Source organism: Acipenser ruthenus, chromosome 49, assembly GCF_902713425.1.
Source record: "Acipenser ruthenus chromosome 49, fAciRut3.2 maternal haplotype, whole genome shotgun sequence".
In the NCBI taxonomy this organism is placed as follows: Eukaryota; Metazoa; Chordata; class Actinopteri; order Acipenseriformes; family Acipenseridae; genus Acipenser; species Acipenser ruthenus.
Window position 1 is genome coordinate 5747522 of NC_081237.1, and position 19345 is coordinate 5766866.

The 19345-nt window shown below is 43.2% G+C and overlaps 1 protein-coding gene across 9 annotated transcripts; it reads right to left on the bottom strand.

Moving 5' to 3' along the window:
- Positions 1–679: 679 nt before the first annotated feature.
- LOC117401424 (zinc finger RNA-binding protein-like) lies at positions 680–19207 on the bottom strand. 9 transcript variants are annotated; one of them, XM_034002130.3, is made up of 19 exons: positions 19066–19207; positions 14807–15074; positions 13880–13994; positions 13309–13536; positions 12254–12561; positions 11650–11832; positions 11171–11390; positions 10406–10557; positions 9643–9762; positions 9022–9167; positions 8123–8246; positions 7531–7703; positions 7047–7212; positions 5280–5454; positions 3992–4086; positions 3533–3628; positions 2706–2817; positions 2454–2551; positions 680–2188 (listed from the first exon to the last, which is right to left on the bottom strand). In XM_034002130.3, the coding sequence occupies exons 1-19, from the start codon at positions 19116–19118 to the stop codon at positions 2009–2011; spliced, it is 3012 nt and encodes a 1003-aa protein (XP_033858021.3). In that variant the 5' UTR covers positions 19119–19207; the 3' UTR covers positions 680–2008. The 9 variants fall into 9 exon arrangements, with proteins under 9 accessions (XP_033858021.3, XP_033858019.3, XP_033858020.3 ...); XM_034002128.3 differs by having other exon boundaries at positions 7531–7718; XM_034002129.3 differs by having other exon boundaries at positions 8123–8249.
- Between the last annotated feature and the right edge of the window lie 138 nt (positions 19208–19345).

Here is a 19345-nt window from a genome sequence, read left to right on the forward strand (position 1 = left end):
TATTTCATCAGATTACAAACCTGGTGGCAATTCGTTTGATAGAGGCAGATCATCACAGGTGACTTCAGTAAACCGGGCTGAATTTCAATGCCTGCCGTTGGCACACCTCTCAAGTTTTTTTTTTTTTTTTTTTTTTAAAAAGGCAATGCATTTTTCATTTATAAGCTCATGCGGTTTTCACCTCCTCCATACAGCCACACAATTGCACGCTGTTGTAAATTATAATCATGCAAATAAACATGTAGAGACAGGTCTTGAGCTAGAGTGATCAGTTCTGTTGTTATTTGTCCTAAAAGATAAAAAATAATCATATACCCACCTTAATTATTGTACAGAATAAATAAAGCTTAGGGATAAAATAATGTTGGTGTATTTCGGCATGCTGGCACTGCAGATAGTCTTCAGTCTAAATGGATTGTTGGCAGTTTCACCATGTGTATGATTGTGATTAGATGAAAGTCACACCACATTTAATTTAACAGTGCAACCCAGGTCTTTGGCAGGAACAGTCTTGTTTCATACTAAGTAAGATTACTACAGCAGTAACGTGCATTTTCAGACCGCATTGTGAGCATTTGTAATGTGATGGGGGAGGTTCCTGCTTTATCATCGCCACAGTTATCGGAACAAGCCACCTGCAGTCTTCCAAAATAAAACACAGAGACACAACGCAGAAGTGTAACTTCCTCATTTTGCAATTTTAATTTTTAGGCAGCACTACAAAGACATTAAAATATTAAAGCCACACACACGCTTGTCCTTGTAACATTTATAAAATAAAAAAAAATAAGGATAGGGGAACTGTGGCAAAAAGACCTGATGATTGTGACATGGTCTCTCATTCATATATATATATATATATATATATATATCTATCTATTTAAAAAAAAAAAAAAAAAGGAGGGGGGGGGAATTGTGCAAGTAACATTTCGCAAAGATTATGGGAAGTCAACGTTGTTTTAGTATTTTACATCAATGGCCATAAAACAATGCACAGGGTTTAAAAATGTAAATTATATAAAACAAAAAGGAAACACAGCTGTGTATGTATTACTCGCTGGGCTCAGAGCAAACACTTCGCCCCAAAGTGGCATCTTGCCAGACACTTCACAGCGCACACATTCACTGATCACACACACTTCTGTAAACCCCAGGCCCTGTGGGCAAAACCTGCGGGGGGAGCTGGGACTATACCTGCTGTTGGCTCCCCCACAGCCACGACCAGCTGTCAATAGCTACGCCAGATTCAAGTTCATGCAGACTCCGATTGCATAGCAGTTTGAGTCACTCAGTATTTTACTGTGAGCTTCTGGCGCACCTGAGATGAGCAAAAACTTTGCTAATTTTGTAAGGAAAATGCAACGAAGGCTCAGCAAGGCCAGGAGTGTTTCAAACTAGCAACAGATCCCACAGGTTTGAATTACACAAGGAACAAGGGGGTGCGTGTGTGTCGGAGGGCAACACTACTGTTTTGAAAGTACCGTCCGGTGTAAGCAAGCTGTGTGTGCGTGAATTACACTGAACTGCTAACACCCCATCCATCCACCCAGCCTCCTTCAGCACCCACAGCTTTGCAAGTTTGAAAAATAAAAATAAATTACAAATCAAATATTTGCTCAATTATGAACCGGTAAAAACAAAAACTGGCCTTTTACTAGTGAGGTTACCGATTTCCGGAGGAAAAAAACAAATAAAAACTGCATTTGACTTTAACCTTTGAAACTTTAAAGATGGTTTATCAGTGTTTGGGAGGGGCAGGGGGGTATAGTTGCCAGGGCAAAGTCTCTCAATGGAATGACGTAATAATTATTTTTTTAAACCAATTTAGCACAATTTTAAAACAAATCTACCATACTTTCAAGGAGGGAGGTTAGGTGGGAGGGTCTTTTCTCCTAATCCCATGCCACCCCCTCTACCACCTCCCCACTAAAAATTGCCATATGTCTATATATAAAAATGAAAGTTGCGTGAACTTCTTTGTTTCAAGCGGGTGTCGCTAGGACAGTGGTTAGGCATCGTCCGCGTCTTCCTTTTTGTCTTTCTTCTCCTCCTCTTCCCCCTCGGCCGTCTCGCTGGGGTCGAGTCTTCGTTTCCGGTTGCGGGCGCTGGCGCGGGCTTTGAGCATCGGCAGAGAGTCCATCCCCAGGGCTTTGTGAATCTGCCGGAATGCCAGTAATCTTAAAGCGTGCTGTTAAGGAAATAGGAGACAAAGAGGTTAATCATCATTCAACACATCTAGGAGACACCTTTCCAAGGGGGTGGGTTACAGATGAAAATCGGGTTTGCAGACGCTGAACGTGTAAAATTAACAAAAAAGTTTCTGATTAACTTTTTAGAATTTATTCATTTCTTATTCGAATATCAACTATAGGAAAAACTAAAACACACAACTGCTCCAGTCTTTGTGCATGAATCCCGAGACGGCTGGTGCATCAAAACACTGTCTATTGTACCTGAGCACTGGCTGTTACGTCATCCCTCGACTGACTGGTCATACTTTCCAGAGCGTCTGTTTGGTCTTTTTCGCAGGGGTCCAGCAGCCCAGGGCCGTCTGTGTTGCAGAAATAAAATCAAACATCTGCAAGGCACATCTCTGCAGAACACTGCATTCTGCACACGTTTATAAAAGCTAAACTGTGCCGATTATTGTATCGCCTGCAGATAACAAAATGTTTTACGTGACTTGTACAATGCTAGATACAAACCTTGCAGTAGAATCCCAGTGGCTAGGCATTCTAAAACTCTGCGCATGGCTTCACCTGGGCTGAGGGGTCCAGACGCGCTGCTAATTGCCTTCTCAACCAGCAGCTCCATTGCCTACAGGAGAAACCAGAGAGGCTAGCTTAACACACTGGAAGCAAGCCCCTGTTTTACCGTTGCCTGCTTTTAATAAAACCAAAAATAAGCCATTTATATTAAGATAAGCAATAGGAACACTAAATAGACTTATTCTGCTGCTCGGAGTCCAATTGGAAGACGTTATTGTGCTTCTTGCCAAATGGGGCGGAAAAGTGGTGGAGGATTAAAATTGTCTAGAAGTATTTAACAGCAAGAAAACTCATAGTTCTACTCATACAGAAAACCACAGATTTCAGCATTAGTTTCTCTTCTCTCTAGTAACACCCACAGCAATATAAAAATAGGGGTCGACTTACTGTAACCGAGAATAATGAACTGTCACTCTGATTCTATTGTGATTTTAATGGTTAGCCATAATAATTCTGCTTCCTAGTTGAACTATAGCTACAAAAGGAACTACAAGACAATAGACTGCAGTCCATTATCCCTGGATAATTCTGGGATTTGGAATACCAAAATCACTGCTTGAGTGGGACAATAGTCAGATCCTGATCCAGGTGCTGCAGTATTGGTTTTATGGCAGCAGAAGCCAAGGACCAAAACAATTTAGGGAGAAGCATTTGTAATGAAACCTCAAGCTTACTCAAAAACAGACCAAAAGTTGAACAACTCACATTTGCACCAGTATACCAACAGACATGGTCCTGGCTACAGCTAAATACCAAGTCCTTACCCAGTCAGGCAGACAGCCCCAGGTAGGTACACGCTGGCACAAGTCCCGAAGTACTCGGATAATGATCACACAGGACTGCAAACCATTGGCCCGAGCCTAAAAAAACAAAGCCATGAAAAAGGAGACTCCAATACGTACCAAGACAATAAGCAGACCAATTATCTATCAACTTCAGCACAAGCAATTTTGTATCGGTTTCTCTCAAGTTGACAAGGTTATAATAAAAAAAAAAAAAAAAACCACCACAAGATGACATTGGAAACCATGTCAAAATCAATTGTGTGAAGCGTTGCACACGATTGAGACAGTGTCATTGCCGAACACACAGAAGTGATTACAGCTGATAATTCCACCTACCCCAAAACAAATCCAGCATCCTTCACAGAGCACGAATGTCCCATCAATGGGATGAAGGCAAGTTTCCAAAGTTTAAATAAATGATTGTCTGGGTGTCCTTACCTGAAACCACTTGGCGTGACGGAGGGCAGCGAGGGAATCCAGGCACTTCCGTTTGTTCAGGACGTCTGGAGGATCAGGCGCAGACGTTGGAGCTCCTGGGGAGAGGGGTAAGAAGCACACGAGAACGTCTAACTCGGTGCAAATAGCAACAGCACTTAGGGTTCCCGATTTCACATTCAAGCACAGTGGGGACGAGGACAAGGAGTCCTATAGGGCTAAAAAATTGAGAAAGCTGTAAACAGATTTCTAATATCACACACACTTCTCGTTTTAATTCAAGGCTGGAGGATATTGTTTTTGCTCATTCGCTGCCAACATTCAGCAGAGTCGCTAGGGCGGCGTTAGCATGCTAAATTGGGACTTGCACACAAGTGAGGGTAGGAACTAAACCAAAAAGGGCTGAAACACAGAAATCTGACCAGCGAGATTCACCTGCTGCGGCTGTGTTGGGAACATGAACGATTTAATAAACAAACTTATGCAAGGCAAATAGGCAGCAGATCCTCTCTCTTTTACAGCATCAGGTTCCTGAAATGGAAGATTGTAATTTGGACTAAAGACTGTGACATTCTTCTTGAAAATACAAAGTTTTCCAAACTATGCGCCACATTGCATATGCAGACTTCAGTTCGCCAATAGAAATTAAGACAGAAAAAAAAGGCATTACCACATGAAGTGTGAATTGTGGCACTTAAGGAAAAAAATTGCTTTGCGTCCATTATGCTAGATATTTATAATTAGGAGGTCAAGAGATATGATTGAATTTAAGTTTTTCTTTCAGTTATTCCCACATTTCAGGTCTACTGGACACCAAAGGACTTAAAATAATAAAATTGGAATTTGACAAATTGAGTGCATTGGATCCACAATTCAATTTTTGCTGTCCCTAAACGAACAGGCTATGCAACAAAAAATGTCTTTCAATGTCTTCACTCTGACAAAAAATATCTAAGCGTTTGTCTACTTGCAGTTATGATCGAGTGTTTTAAAACAATAGCATTAACAACCTTTAGGTCAACCACATTCACACCCCTCCACCCCCAGCCCCCCTCTCAAGTTTCCGTTCGACAACAAGCCCTGCCTAATAGCGGAGTAACACTTGCCACTGGGACGCAGAAAGGTCAGAGATCCCTGCTTTAAATAAAAATAAGGAACTGCTCGGGGTTATATAAAATTATTCAGCCAATTTACTTTTTTTTTTTTTTTTTTTTTTTAATTTTTAGTTTTGCTTCGGATTCTGAAGCGAGAGGGACACAGTGCAGTGGACTAAAAGCGTGGCTCCTCTAACCTTTCTCAGCCGCCTTGTCTCCTGCCTTTTCGTCCTTCTCAGTGGCACTGTCCTCCCTCATCAGTGGCGACGTGAGAGAGACGGTGACCTGCATTTGTGGTTCCTTGCTTGAACAAATCACGATGCTGGCCTCCTCAGGACGAGCCACCACCTCATACTGTTCCTCCGAAAACGTCTGCCGGTTAAAAGGACACTCAAATTACACAGTCTACAGAGGGTGGATGTACAAAAGAGGGATAAATCTGGGACCCTTATATTTTATATGGGGGAAGGGGTGGGGGGTAACTGGTTGATAGAAACTGCACAGCCTCATTTCAGGGACATAAACCCTGGGGGAAATAGTTTTAAATCAAATCACACTGCCAAGTGGTACCAGGGATATAGAATGTAAAGAGCAGCAGTCTGCAAAATCTTAATGAGACTGCAAAAACATTTTTTTTTTTTATTTTAAGCCACACACCGGCTTTTGAGCTTGTATTCCTTGCTTGGTGAAATAGAAAATATCAGAAATATCGGTGGGGCAAGGGGGGGGGGTGGGGAGCTTGTAATATTCTGGATTAGTTCATGCAAGTATCCAGGAACAGCAGCCGGGGAACCAGCAACCGCTGGCTCCATCTCTCTCTGCAGGCGACATGGTCGCTACCCAGTAGTGGCGATACGAGTCCTTGAAACCACCCAACAGTAAACAAGAAGTGGATTAAAAAAGCAAAAATTACAACACTGAAGCATAAACCACCAGGCTTTAAAATGTCCACACCCACCAGTTGTGAAAGACAGCGTTCACTGGAAACTGTTGTGCATAAAAACGAGATCCCATCTCTGAACTGGGAGTGGAGAGTTGACTTCAGTGTTGTGATCTGCTGTTTTTATTCATCTCCAGTACAAAGGAATTGAACATTCAAGGCCATGCAGTTTTACACCTCGTCTGAAAGGCGGCTCTGCAGGAAGTTACGTTTCTACTGCTGGTTATGGAAAACGAGCTCCCAGGCCATAAGATGCAGTTGGCAAAGGCATAGTTTCCTTCTCCCCTCCCAGTACTGGGGTCCTTGGAGATCATTACCAGTCCAGGTGTTTGTTTCAACCCAGTACAAAATCAAGCTTTAATATCAGTATTGTCCAATGCATAGAATAAACTGACTAGCGATCATCAGAGAGGCTGAGTGTGCTGTTAAACTCTGCAAAGCAAAACAAAAAAACAGTTGCAATAGAGGTATCCAACATGCCATATGGTAATATGTTGCCCGCGGCTTTTTAAAAGCATCCTGCAACTGCAAAATGAAGCCCTGTGTTGTGAAACCAGTTTGCGTTATCCTTGCTAGTGGACTTAAAATGGGGGAATTCCTATAACCTTTTCCTCTTAAGCCTGCAGTTTTTTGATAAAGAAGTGAAACTGACCACAAAATTAGCAGAATCCAGAAAAGGGAAAAAACAATTTTCCATATATGGAGCTGGTGCATAATTTCAATAATAAAGGGTATTTTTTATGTCAGATTCAACATCTTTAATATTTCAAGACCTAGAAACCAAATGAGCAATCCGTTTCACTGCACTGCAGTTTTGAGTAATTTGAGGTTCTACTACAAGCTAAGATGCACCAAGGACAGCTCACATGCACCCGAGCGGCACAGTAAAAACCTGAACGCAACGCTAGCTGCCATGAAGTTTAAAGACTCCCCCAGTCTGCGTGGACTCGATGGCCTAAAACTCAGATTCGACGCTCAGGGTTTGTGGGTGGTGTGTGTCACAAGTGAAGAGCTGCTCTCTTACCACCAGCTGTTCAGGCAGCAGCTCTGCTATCTTCTGCAGCAGGGCCACGGTAGGTTTCTTAGCAGACAGCAGGATGAGTTGCACGTTTCTGTCCCCGTGAAGCAGCAGACCCTTGGCAAGGATCCCGACACGCATCACGCCCTTTAGCACACGGCAGTCTGTTTTGCTGGGGGGGGGGCGGGAGAGTGGGGTATGATGGTCAACCATTCTCCATCCAATTAAGCACAAAACAATTGATACTTCTAGTCCCTGAGCTCTAACCCCCCCCCAAACCACACTGCCTCCCAGTCACACAGCTTAAAAACAACCAGCCCAGCCCTGACATATACTTAACCATGCACAAAAGCCCTTTGGCTCCACACTGCTTCCTAACCCCTCAGCTCAAAAAAACACTAGATTCAATAGCAGCCAGCTGCCCAACCTCTAGCAGGTCACCTAATGCTTCGGCTCACACTGCCTCCCCAGTCCCTCAGGCTTAACTTGCCTCTTTTCGGGGTCGTCCTCTTTCTCCAGCAGGGAGTCGGAGACGAGTTTGAGAGCGCGCTCCGAGTGCGAGACGATGTTCTGCACAGCCTGCAGCTCCTCCTCCACGGGGTAGATAGTCGAGTGCTTTGCCATGATGTGACGGTCGTCAGAAGAGTCTGGGCGCCGGGTGGGCTTGGGGGAGAAGAGCTAATAAAACCAGGCCCTTTTAGCACACCAGCACTACTGCACTGCTTTCCCATAAAAAGCAGAAGCTACGACAATACTGCACCATTTAGAAAGGTGCAGGCAATTCACAACACAATTTTCACCCAATTGCAGTACACAAACTTCCCCCTATAATGCATGCATTAATGGCACACCCATACACCAAGTGACATTTATAGTATCTTACCAATACGTTTAATTGGTACTCCTACTGTGCAAGTCAGTCTTGCTACTTTTCCCTTTTAAATTATAATTTTACCATCAAGCCTGCAATCATGGTTTACATATTACAGCAAGTTAGACACATCCACTGAATTGATTGTAGGTCAAGCTTGCATTGTAATACTGAACATTCCAGGTCCCTTTAATCGGATAGTGGTACGCACCAGAAGAGGGGGGACAGGCATGCCGGGTCGCCCCATTAAAGGGGGAGGGGGTGCCATCCTTCGCTCCCCCCAGTACAGCTGCTCTTCCTCAATCCGCCTCCAGTACATCTCCTCTTCATAGCGCCTGCTGGGAAAACCACCCAGACTTTGTAATAAAAGAAACAGCAATTAATAAAATGCACAGTTAATACTGCTTTTATAATGCACGAATGCATCTTAAAGCGCTGTGTAAAGGAAGCACACGACAGAGCGAGCAAGCAAGCTGCAAGAGCCTAAATGACCTTGTAAATAAAATACAGGGTGATTAGAAAGTGAGTTTACCACATCAATAACATGGTGCATTGATGTGGTAAAATGAATTTCTAAATCAACCTAGAATGTATGTATGTATGAATCATCAAGAAGAGATTTTCTAATCTCATTTTTCACTTTGTTATAAAATGTTATAACAAATTATATATATATATATATATATATATATATATATATATATATATATATATATATATATATATATATGTTATATTTTTTTTAGTATTGGGACAATAATCGATCAACTGCTTGAAACATGAGGTGCAAAATGACCAAGTTCATATTCCTTCCTATAATAGAAATTATAAATGAATGCCAGTATCAAAAGATCATGCCAAGAAAAACGCTGCATAAGTCCGAAATAAACACATTCTACAGTACAGTGCTTTACTCAACTAAAATGTATTAGGTAATTTGATAGGGGTACCATTTCATTACTGTGGTATTGATAGACACAAAACAAATTAAAAGTGAAAGACTATTCATTTGAATTTTGAACAAATATTTGTTCCAGCACGGTACATTTTGTATTCACAGGTGATGGCCATTCTTTGCCATGCTAGTGCCTCCTCCGGGGGCAGACTGACCCCATCTCCATGTGCCAGTGCTGCTCATCATCCCTCCGTCTCTTCAGAACTGCCTTCTGCTTCTGCTTCCTCATCTTTCCCTCTTGAAGCTTGCGGGCCCGGTTACTGGGCTTGATCTCCACCGGCAGCTCAGGGTTCACCTTCTTCTACAGGAGGGAGAGAGAAAGAACGATAGAGGGGTGAGCGAGAGAGAGAGAGAGCGAGCGAGAGAAAGATAGAGGGACGCGAGTGTGAGAGGGAGCGAGAGAGAGAGTTCATGCACAACTTTAGCACAAGACTTCTCCAAAACTCGTGCTTAAATTTTAGAAAAAAAAAATCTAGTCTGCTTAAACTGGGAGGTGTCTAACTTGGATTTTCAACACTGGTGCCCATTTGTAAACTGCGATATACTGTTTGCAATGCAGGAGGTGAATAAAATTGGTCTGCCTTAATTTCACCTCATGGCTATTCATCGAAATCCCATCTGGAGACAAAACCCCTTTGAAGAGAATATTGAAAAAAAAAAAAGTGTGAAAATGCTTTGTTGGACTGCCACCTAATGGCCAGATCCTGCATATACAATCCCACATGTACTCAAGCCAACCTAAACTATCCTCAACAGTGCGGTTACTAACCCCTCACCTTGTACTGCAGCCTGTGCCGACGCCCCTTCAGGTGCATGTCTTTAGCATTGGGGTCGTTGAAGCTGCATTCACACAGCTTGCAGTGGAACCGGATCACTTTGCCTTCATCGTTACGCACCTGAAAAAGACAGCCTTTGTTTAGATCAAAGCAGAAACCAATTCACTTTTTTTTTTTTTTTTTTTTAAAACCTCCAGACCTACTGCAAGGTCTAGGTTTCAAATGCAAATCTGAGCACATAAAATAACACCCTAGGCGCCCCAAACACACACACCCCCTCAAACTATATCAAAATTAAGGCCTTGCATGGAACTGGCAAAGGCAACCCTGAGACCAGAAGACCAGACATAAAATATTTATAATATAACATGTACATTTCTTACTGACCCTTTTGATTCAGTAGCCAGCAAATGCTGATTTTTGAATCAATACCATTTAAAACGCGATATGATTTTATGTGGATTTAAAAATAAGAAATGGCAGAAATGATCAAAATACTGATTCGGGACTACAGCTCTCTCTCTCCACTCAATTCGAGACATGGAAAACGTAAACAAACATCTTGTAAATGTCCACTTGAACCTGAAAATGCTTTGAAAGCAAGCACTTGTAAATCAGTAAATATAATCAAGTATTGATCTATAACCGTTACACCCACAATACAGCTGTGACCAAAAGTTTTGCATCACCTAGAATTTTAGGATTGAGACCATTTAAAAAAAAAGAAAAAACACACACAAACAAACAAGGCAGCGTCTCATACCTCCTCCACATAGTCGTGTCCAACGGGCTGCACGTCCCCCTGCCCCCCACAGCCATCCCCCTCGTCCTCGAGATCGCTGTGCGACTCTGTATTCATCACCTGCGGCTTCACTGGCACCAGCTTTGGCACCACAGCAGCAGGCTTGTTAGCACCTACATGGATCAGGAAACAAAGAGGAAGCTTAGATTGAGTTTATATTGAACACACTGACCAGAAATAACCTGATGCGCACACACAGTGTATTACCATATACACACATTCCTCCTAATGAGCCATTGAGACTTATTTTGATTATTATTATTTTTTTATAATCTTAGGAGTATCAAAAGCGTCACACAAGCCAGGCGTAATAGGCTTAGTTGTTAATATTAGTGGTCTCTTTCTTTTAGGTGTGAAATGTCTAAGCAAAGATGAATGAATGCAGGTTGATCTGTTGTGCTGTCAACGGAGTGTGATCGCCCTATTAAATCAGAGAGCATCCTAAAATCAGCATAATATACAATATTGATCATGATGCCCAACTTGTTGGACACCCTGTATATAAATGCTATAGAGATCTTGGGGGGGGGGGGGGGGGGGGGGGGGTATACATAGACATTAAGGACAAAACATTTTGCAAGGACATTATGGGGCAATACAAACGTATACTGTTTGCCACATGGATTGGTGTGGAAAACAATGCAGGTTGAAACTGACTGAGGGAATGTCTATCGCAACAGTGCAGCTCAACAGTGCTGTGAAAATAAAACCTTTCGCAAGACGTACCAACAAAGGTGATCTTAGGGGTGACGGGCTTCTTGGTGGTGGCCGGGGGTTTGGTGGCATTGCTGGTCGTGACGGCGGTGGGTTTGGGCGGGGCCGCAGCGTGGGAGGTGGTGGTGGAGGGAGCTGGTTTACTGGCCGTGGTGGCAACTGGGGCAGTGTTTACCACCACAGGCTCAGTGGAGGGAATGGGCTTCCCCAGCTTGGTGTGCAGCTTCACAACCTAAAAAAAAAAAAAGAGAGAAGAGAACACAAAACGGTTAAAAAAACAAAGACATCTGGCGACAGCTTACAATCATCTTCAATTCCACGTTCCATTACATATTTCAAATTCTATTCCTTCTTGATACAAGAACACACAGTTCCCAAATGAAATCTGTCTATTTGAAAAATTTGGCGAACCAACCAACACGTGCAAGAACAAACTTGAAGCAAAACTGCAAGCAAGACTACAATGCATTTCTGCCACTGCCTTTCTGTACCTTTTGGTGCTTGGCTCCCCGGATGTGCGCTGCATAGGCGTCTGCGCCGGTGCAGGAGACGTCACAGAGCTCACACCGGAGCTGTGTCTGCACACCGCGTGGCCCATTGTTCGCCTGGTTCCCAGACTTGAGGGCTGCCTCTTTCTTCTTGTGCTTCTGGCCCTCCAAATGCTCGCGGTAGGTCTGCAAGGGAAAGGCACGAGACAGTCAGCGCAATGGCTACAGATATTAGAAAACCAGAGCGATTAGAACCGAGCTCTCCACCGTAAGCAGGCGAGGGTCAAGCCAAGTGAAGCTCTCCACAGAGGCGAAGAAAAGTTGACCGCAGCTTTGAGGAGAGCAGCGAATCAGTACAAGCAGCAGTTTCTTCAATTGTTTTCAATAGAAAAGTTAAAATTAGTCCAAAAACACCACCATGCTAAATTCAATCCGAATAAACAGTTTCTCTTCTCTTGGAATAGTAAATTAGCCCAATCAAGACCGCCGATCCTCACTTGGGTGGTTTGTGCAGTTCCAGCATTAGATTAGATCAGATCAAGGCAGTTTTTTTGTACACAACAGGTATTATAAATGAACAGTTTCAAGCTTGCAGACACACACACACCTGTGGGCCGGCACAGCTGATCTTGCAGATGTCACAGTAGTGGAGCTGCGGCTGTTTGGGTGGACCCTTGGGCTTCTGCATCTTGTTCTGGAAGATGGGTTTCTTATAGGTGTTGCCAGTGAGAGTGGGTGTGGTGATGACGTTGTTCCCTGCACTGCTCCAGGAGGCATTGGTGAGCTGTTTTGGGGGCTGTGGCTGCGTGTGCTGCTGTGGGGGAGCCTGCTGGTGCTGGTGCTGCTGTTGAGCAGGCTGGTAATAGGAGGGGGTGGATGTGTAGCCACTGGTGTTATAGCTGGAATAGCTAGATCCTGTCAAAAAGATTTATGTAGGCAGAAATGTTAGCTGTGCATCACCCATAACCATAAAACACTCAATGGTGTTATGTGAAGCAATGCTAATTGAAAGAACATTGATAAACTAGCATAATCTTTTCAAACTAGAAGACTTTCTCAATCTTCAATAGAAAATAAGATGAACCTTTAAGAAAATATTGTACTTTCAGTTTTAACATTTCACCACCAGGTCCTATCCTTCATAAGCAGAACAAGCACAGAAGCAAATAGCAAGCTAGAGTTGCAAAAATAATTGTACTAGCAATTCGTCCTTGAGAGGAAGCTACATTAGTAACAATCCCTACCCCCACCCCCACCCCGACATATCCTACTCATCCCAAATCAGGGGTGGAAACAAGACTCCCATTGCATAGCCTTTAGATCCATTCTTGGTTTGACTGAGTTTAATAAGACACACCTGAGCTTGTAACACACACTGTGGCAAATCAAGATTGTATTCAAGCTGGAATGGGTGAAACTGCTATGCAGTAGGAGTCTTATATCCAAATTAGGTACATACGTATTCTGTGCATGCCAGTATAGGAGCTTTAAAAATCCTGTCCTGTAAAATGACATTTCATTGAGGGGTGCATTCTTCGAAGCACTTACTACAGCTGGTTGGTGGCCATACAGGTTTGTCTGTACATCTAGACAGAAAATATATATGAATGGGAAAATAAATAAACAAACAAACAAATGAATAAAAATAAAAGGGAGACTAACCCTTCTTACCGGTGTAGGAGGTTGGGACGGTGGAGTTGTAGGAAGAGCTGGGAGCGTAGGAGATGGAGGTTGGGGCAGGAGACTGCTGTACGCTGGTGGACACAGGGTAGATATTATAGGTGGTTGAAACGGCGCTGGCCGGGGCAATGGGCTTTAAAGCTGTGACCTGTCTCTGAGGAGGAGGCTGGCTGTAGCCACTGCTGGCCTGACTGTAACCCCCTTTCACACCTGCAACGCAAAGCGAGGATTAGCACTTCGTTCTTTAACCACCTGGACGCTGAGCTGCCCCGCACAAGACTGGGCAACAAGCATCAAGCCGTGTGTGCACACTTGTAGTTAGAATATTTTCATGACGTGTTGCCTACACCTAACATGCAGTAAAACGCTAAAGATCTGACTGCCAGCACTGGGGCTCAAGGCGTCAATATGCTAAGCCCCAAAAGCCAGGAGTTTGACAATATTGTAATACCATGCCTTTCCAGACTTGAGCTACGGTCTGGATACCAGATGTATAAACCTTGAGGGGCTTTATACCATCCAAGGATCCCAGCCAGGACTCCCAGTAACCCACCTGACTGGTAGTACGGTTCTGTAGGCGTGTGCTGCACCTGGGTTGCTGCTGCCTGATAGTACTGCTTATTCTCATAATTACTGGCAGCTGTAGCCCTTCCATAGCTATAGTTATCCTGTAAAATAAAAATGTTTTTTTTGAGTACCATGAGTAAACACGTGATGTGGGTAGGGGGGGAAGCGACAAAAAACAGACATGGGAGCAATTAAGTACAGCAGTAAATTGCAAGCACGTAATGCTGGTTTGTGTTTGTAAAAGCTGGGTAACAGCCCTTGACAGTTCAATTGTTCCAGGGAGTAGATATGCAATTAAGTGGGATCCAAAGTAAAGCGATGCTTTTGCTGGTTTCAACCATTACCGTAATTAGAGCGTTCTATATGAAGGCACAATTTTCAGCGATAAATCTGGGGACAAATGAGTGATCTTTATTACCCTTGCAGATCACATTAAAAGAAACGAAGTGACAGGACATGGGCAAGCACTCAAAATATTTAAAGGTTTGTTTTTCTACGTACAGAAAAACTGTGCAAAATGTTACCAGAAGGCATTGCAGTCAGGGACTGTTGCATAAGCATGGGCTTACAACTTAATTTACACCATGTATAGTTGGTCCTATTAAAGTTTCAGAAGGAACCTTTATTTCTGTGCACTGGCGGTTTTATAAAAAAGTCCCTCGTAAGCACAAATCACTTTCATGGTCAAACCCCAATTCAACGCGGCTATATCCAACTTAAAAGCAAAGTGTTGAGTTTAATCAGGTCAGCTATCAAAACAAAACATTGTAGTGCATATAGATCCCTCTCAGTTCTTCGATATCGCCATTGGTAAGAGCTGAACTACTGGAAGATCTGATACTCAAGTACGGGAATTATAACATTCATTTAAAAAGTCAAGCAATTGATTAAAGGAGCAATTAAATTGACTGACCGTGGCTGTATAAACCTGGTACGTCTGCTGTGCTGTTGTGGGCTGTGGCTGCGGCGGTGGGGGCGTGGCTTCCGGCTGACGGGCTCCATACACATACTCTGCCCCCGTATGGGTTTGGTAGCCCTGGTAGGCGCCGGATGCCACTGGTCTGGCAGACTGGGCCGCCGCAGGGGCGTACGAGGCGGTCACAGCATGGGCCACCCCAGGAGCCGGCTGGACTGCATAGCTCACTGCCGTCGGGTGGGAGTAGGCAGTGACAGGCTGTGTGCTGCAGAGGGGCGACAGAGGGTGGGGGGGGAAAAAAAACGCGTCAGTGTAACAGGGATGGAAATAAGACTGCATAGCAGGTTCACCCATTCCAGGTTTAAGCTTGAGCTTGATTAGCCACAGTGTACACGTAACAAACTCGGGTGCAGAGCCCCCTTAATAACCTGCAGTCCACCAATCTAAAACTGAACATAAATAAAGGGTTCTGCTGTATCAAATACAAAATTACAAAAATGTTTAATCTTCCAATGAATCTGCCATTTTGAGGATCACCGAGTGATTTTTCTTTTACACAATTTGTGCCACTTCAGACTCTCTGTTCTACAGTGGTTTCCATGGCACCCGTGACTCATTTAAAGAAAAACACCACTGCCAGGTCACAAAATGTGAAGAATGCAATTCCTTCAAGGATTAACACAATTTGGCACATTCAAAATTCTCTGTGCCTTCGTCATGCAGATGTATTAAAGAAGGTACCATTAGCAATATGGATAACTATGAATAACTGTTTTTTGAAATGGTTTTTCGAATCTAGATAAGTCTACATTTCAGCTTCATTCACAGGAGGTACTGTAACATTTCAATTTTGTTTTGTAATTTCATTGTGAAATGAGTTTGAGAAAAGTTCCTAGTGAACAACAAACACAACTGAAGTGAAGGTGGGGAACTAGTAATTGTTGTCCAATTACTCATTCTCTAAAAACCGAGGACAAACCAATCGTCCTAAACGCAATCCCGCATCTTTGATTAAATTGTCCCTGATGCAGTGAGTTTTCGCACCAAGGATGCTGCAAAGCACCACAAACTTTTGCACACCGCATTTCCAGATCTGATAATGGGCAGATTATGCAAAACACAAAACAGGAGGACAAGTCTGTTGGTCCCAGACTTAGAAATCAAGACTAGTGTTACAAAATGCATTTGCAACACCCTGGGGTTTGAAGAGGGCAAAGGCTTTTTTTGCATTTCACATGCAGCTCAAGCTCAAAGAGAAACATAGGGTGTCCCACACCGCCAACAATACGAGTCTTACTTCCATGTCCATGCACTTCCAGCAAGCAGAATATAGAGGATTCGTTTTCAGCTGGAAGATCATTTTCTGTTGTAGATTAAAAAGGAAGAAAACAGATGAATCTCTGTAGTGTCTATGTATATGAAGTAACCTCCTTGCCTTTTGCAGTAGATTAATTTCACTTCTTTCATCAGGCTCACAGATACAACAGTCAGAGCTGTTATACTAAACCATGCCAGCGTACACCAGTAACCTGCCAGCTCTACAGGGATGAAAGCAAACCAAATGGGCGAGAATGTGGGTTATGCATTATATCTGGGGAACAGATGGTGAATACTCAACAAAATGTATTGCAGGTGTTGTACAGTATCTGGCGCGTTTTTGGACAGGACTGGAGAAAGAGGAGTTACATAGCAAATTTAATTGATAACATGTTCACAGGTTAAAAAAAAAAAAAAGTCTTAGATCTGCAAAATGTTTTTATTGAGATCCAAAAGGCAGTGACCATCAAGAGCTGTCCTTTATAAAAAGGTGGTCTTTAATACAGGTTAGACTGCACTACTTGGACCATTTGGCAGATTACAAGCAAGGAATATACAGATGAACCCGCTTTATATCATGATTGCTGTGCAGGCATAATTCATGATATAAACCGGCTTTCACATTTGCCTGACAGCACATAACGAGTGTGAGAAAAAGAAATCTAACAGTGAATTAAAGAGCAGTGTTTTAATACTGTACATCTATTCGTTCTTCACATTTAAACACATGCATATAGTTTACTACAGGACATATCCATTTTGTATGATTAACTGGAACGAAACTGTGTCATTATCTAAAAAAAGACATGAATTGTTGACTGATAAGAGCTATCAATTAGGCGTTGCACTTAGTGGGGTTTTTTGTGTACATTTGTATAAGATTGTCTATGTTAAAGAAATCTGGTGACGTTGGTGGTTTTGTAACTGAAATGTATCCCGTTAAGACTGCCCACACAGCATTTGACAGGCTGCACAAAATGTCAGTTTATCAGCCAAGATGATTATTGGTTGTTGGCAGCATTGGAAATTAATTATATCCTGTGGTTACTTAGTAAAGCCCAGCCACGCAGCATCTGACAGGCTGCACAAAACGTGACAATAAGCAGGTTTGTGAGATTATATTAACAGAGGTAATTTCTCAAAGAAACTACGGTGCATGGCGAGTGGTTTTTGAAAAATCGTGATAATAAACCGGGGTATGATATTAGGCGAGGTGATAGAAAACGGGTTAATCTGTGTAAGGTCTGAACACAAGGCATTGCAGGGGTAAAACAAAGAAACCAAAGCAATGAAGCTTGGCAGGCAGCAAGAAAAGTAAACAATGGGGTCGAGTACGGCATGACCCACAACCTGTTTAACTGGGAGTGCTGTGCCAACACGTCTTAGGGTGCACAATGTCAAAACAATGCCCTATGGTGTCAACCATACCAGCTTGTGAACCATCCTGTAACACCTACAAGCACGCAGTTATATGGCAATTACAGTATGTCTAACATCCAGCACATCTCCAGAACCAGGGCGAAGTCACACAAGATAAACAGTTTGTGTGGCCAAGGAAGGCAAGCAAGCCCCATGAAAACGTCCCCACTTTATAATCTATTCACAGCTTGCTTGACTGGTCTTGAGCCAGGGGCACCATACAAACTGCGCCTTTAACTAGAACACCACCCGTGTAGACCAAAGCCACCACAATTACCAACATTATAAAACCACTTTTAGATGAGGGACGAAAACAAAAACAAATCACTCGACAGATTCTCTCTCCACAGGTTGCTGGTTAAACAGCTTAAAAGTGATTACCCTGGCTAGTGCTGAATTTGTCAAGCATTCACAGCAAGTAACTTGGCAGACTCCTTACTGTCAATGGGGTTGCATCCCACTTGTGCAACACCGCCCCTCCCCACTCCTCATCCTCCTCCAAGCACACAAAACAAATGTACACAAGCACCTGCCATTAAAAACAAATTAAGCCACAACTTTTGACTGTCACACGTTATGATGAGAACTGTATGATCTTTCCTAAAATTACAGAATAAAATGACCCTCCTTTTTTTCTAATCAAGTGCCTACAGACAAGCTACATCCAGCAACAGTTGTATTTTTATCAATCAACGAAGCAGTTATTACCAAAACTGTTGCACAAGCACTTATTTTTATGAAAATGTAACTGCGTACTTCCATTCTTCATAAACCTTTCCACTGATCGGGGAAAAAAAAAAACACTTTGCATTTCTTGCATAATTTGCTTTAGAACCTAGCTACAAAAAAAAAAAAACTACAACACACATTCACATACATGGCTCAAATAAAATCAAAAAAGGACATCCTTCTAAAGTACAAAAATGCCCAGATTTTCCTTATCTTTGCAGATCAATTAAATTATAACAGATGATAACGACTTGCATCATGGCAGAACTCTGTGCAATTGTTTGCAAAACATGCCCTCTCTGTATACCACCTTCCTGCACGACTTACAATTTTTATTGTGCAATTCTGGTCTCGTTAAACCAAAACTGCTCCCTGTTTTCAGAGTGGACGTACCCCCACCCTCGGGGCAATAATGCACCCTCCCATCGCCATTTTGCTTGAATGTTACACTGCGAGAAAGAAGGGCGGTTCTTCTGCAAGTTCATCCGTATAGAGAAAGCCCCCCTCCTCCTGGAATAAAAAAACAACACCACAATATAACTCTTTTTTTCTTAACGAATATCCCTATTCTGCGGTGCAGCGAAGCGCCATTGCATTTCGTGTCTAACAGTAACCAGCAACACGGATTTTTGTTTGTCAAAACAGAGATCTGACTACGGCCTATTCTGCCCGGCAGCTGTCAGCTAGGAAACTCCTAAACCTCAACGCGTTTCAGTGCTGGCTCCTGCTCCTTGTATTTTGCGACCCCGGTTCGTACGTTCTTCCCACCTACAGTCCCCTAGTTTGGTTACCTGTACTGCGGGCCGGCACCATGCGTGAATCCGTAGTAGTTGCTCGCCGCCATCTTGGCGTCTTCAGACAAGAAGCGAGCCGGGTCCGCGCGGCGTGTCACGTGAGGCTCATATAGCCCCCTCCCAACCCAGTCTCGCACGCGGGAGGAAAGTTAACTCCTTCAGTACCGATGGTACCGTTTTCAGGGAGGCTTCGCGAATAGGCATTTGCTCCAAAAAGTCCAACAGGTTGCCCCTGACAACACGACAGATCAACAGCGTTCCCCTAAAATGCATTCAC

Excerpts from the sequence above, each read along its gene's own strand:
- LOC117401424 (XM_034002123.3), bottom strand. The coding sequence starts at position 19,118 with ATGGCGGCGAGCAACTACTACGGATTCACGCATGGTGCCGGCCCGCAG. Across the intron at positions 7,213-7,530 it reads GAGGACGACCCCGAAAAGAG|CAAAACAGACTGCCGTGTGC; the intron begins GCAAGTTAAGCC and ends CCCCCCCCCCAG. Across the intron at positions 4,087-5,279 it reads AGACAAGGCGGCTGAGAAAG|GAGCTCCAACGTCTGCGCCT; the intron begins GTTAGAGGAGCC and ends CCCTCTCCCCAG.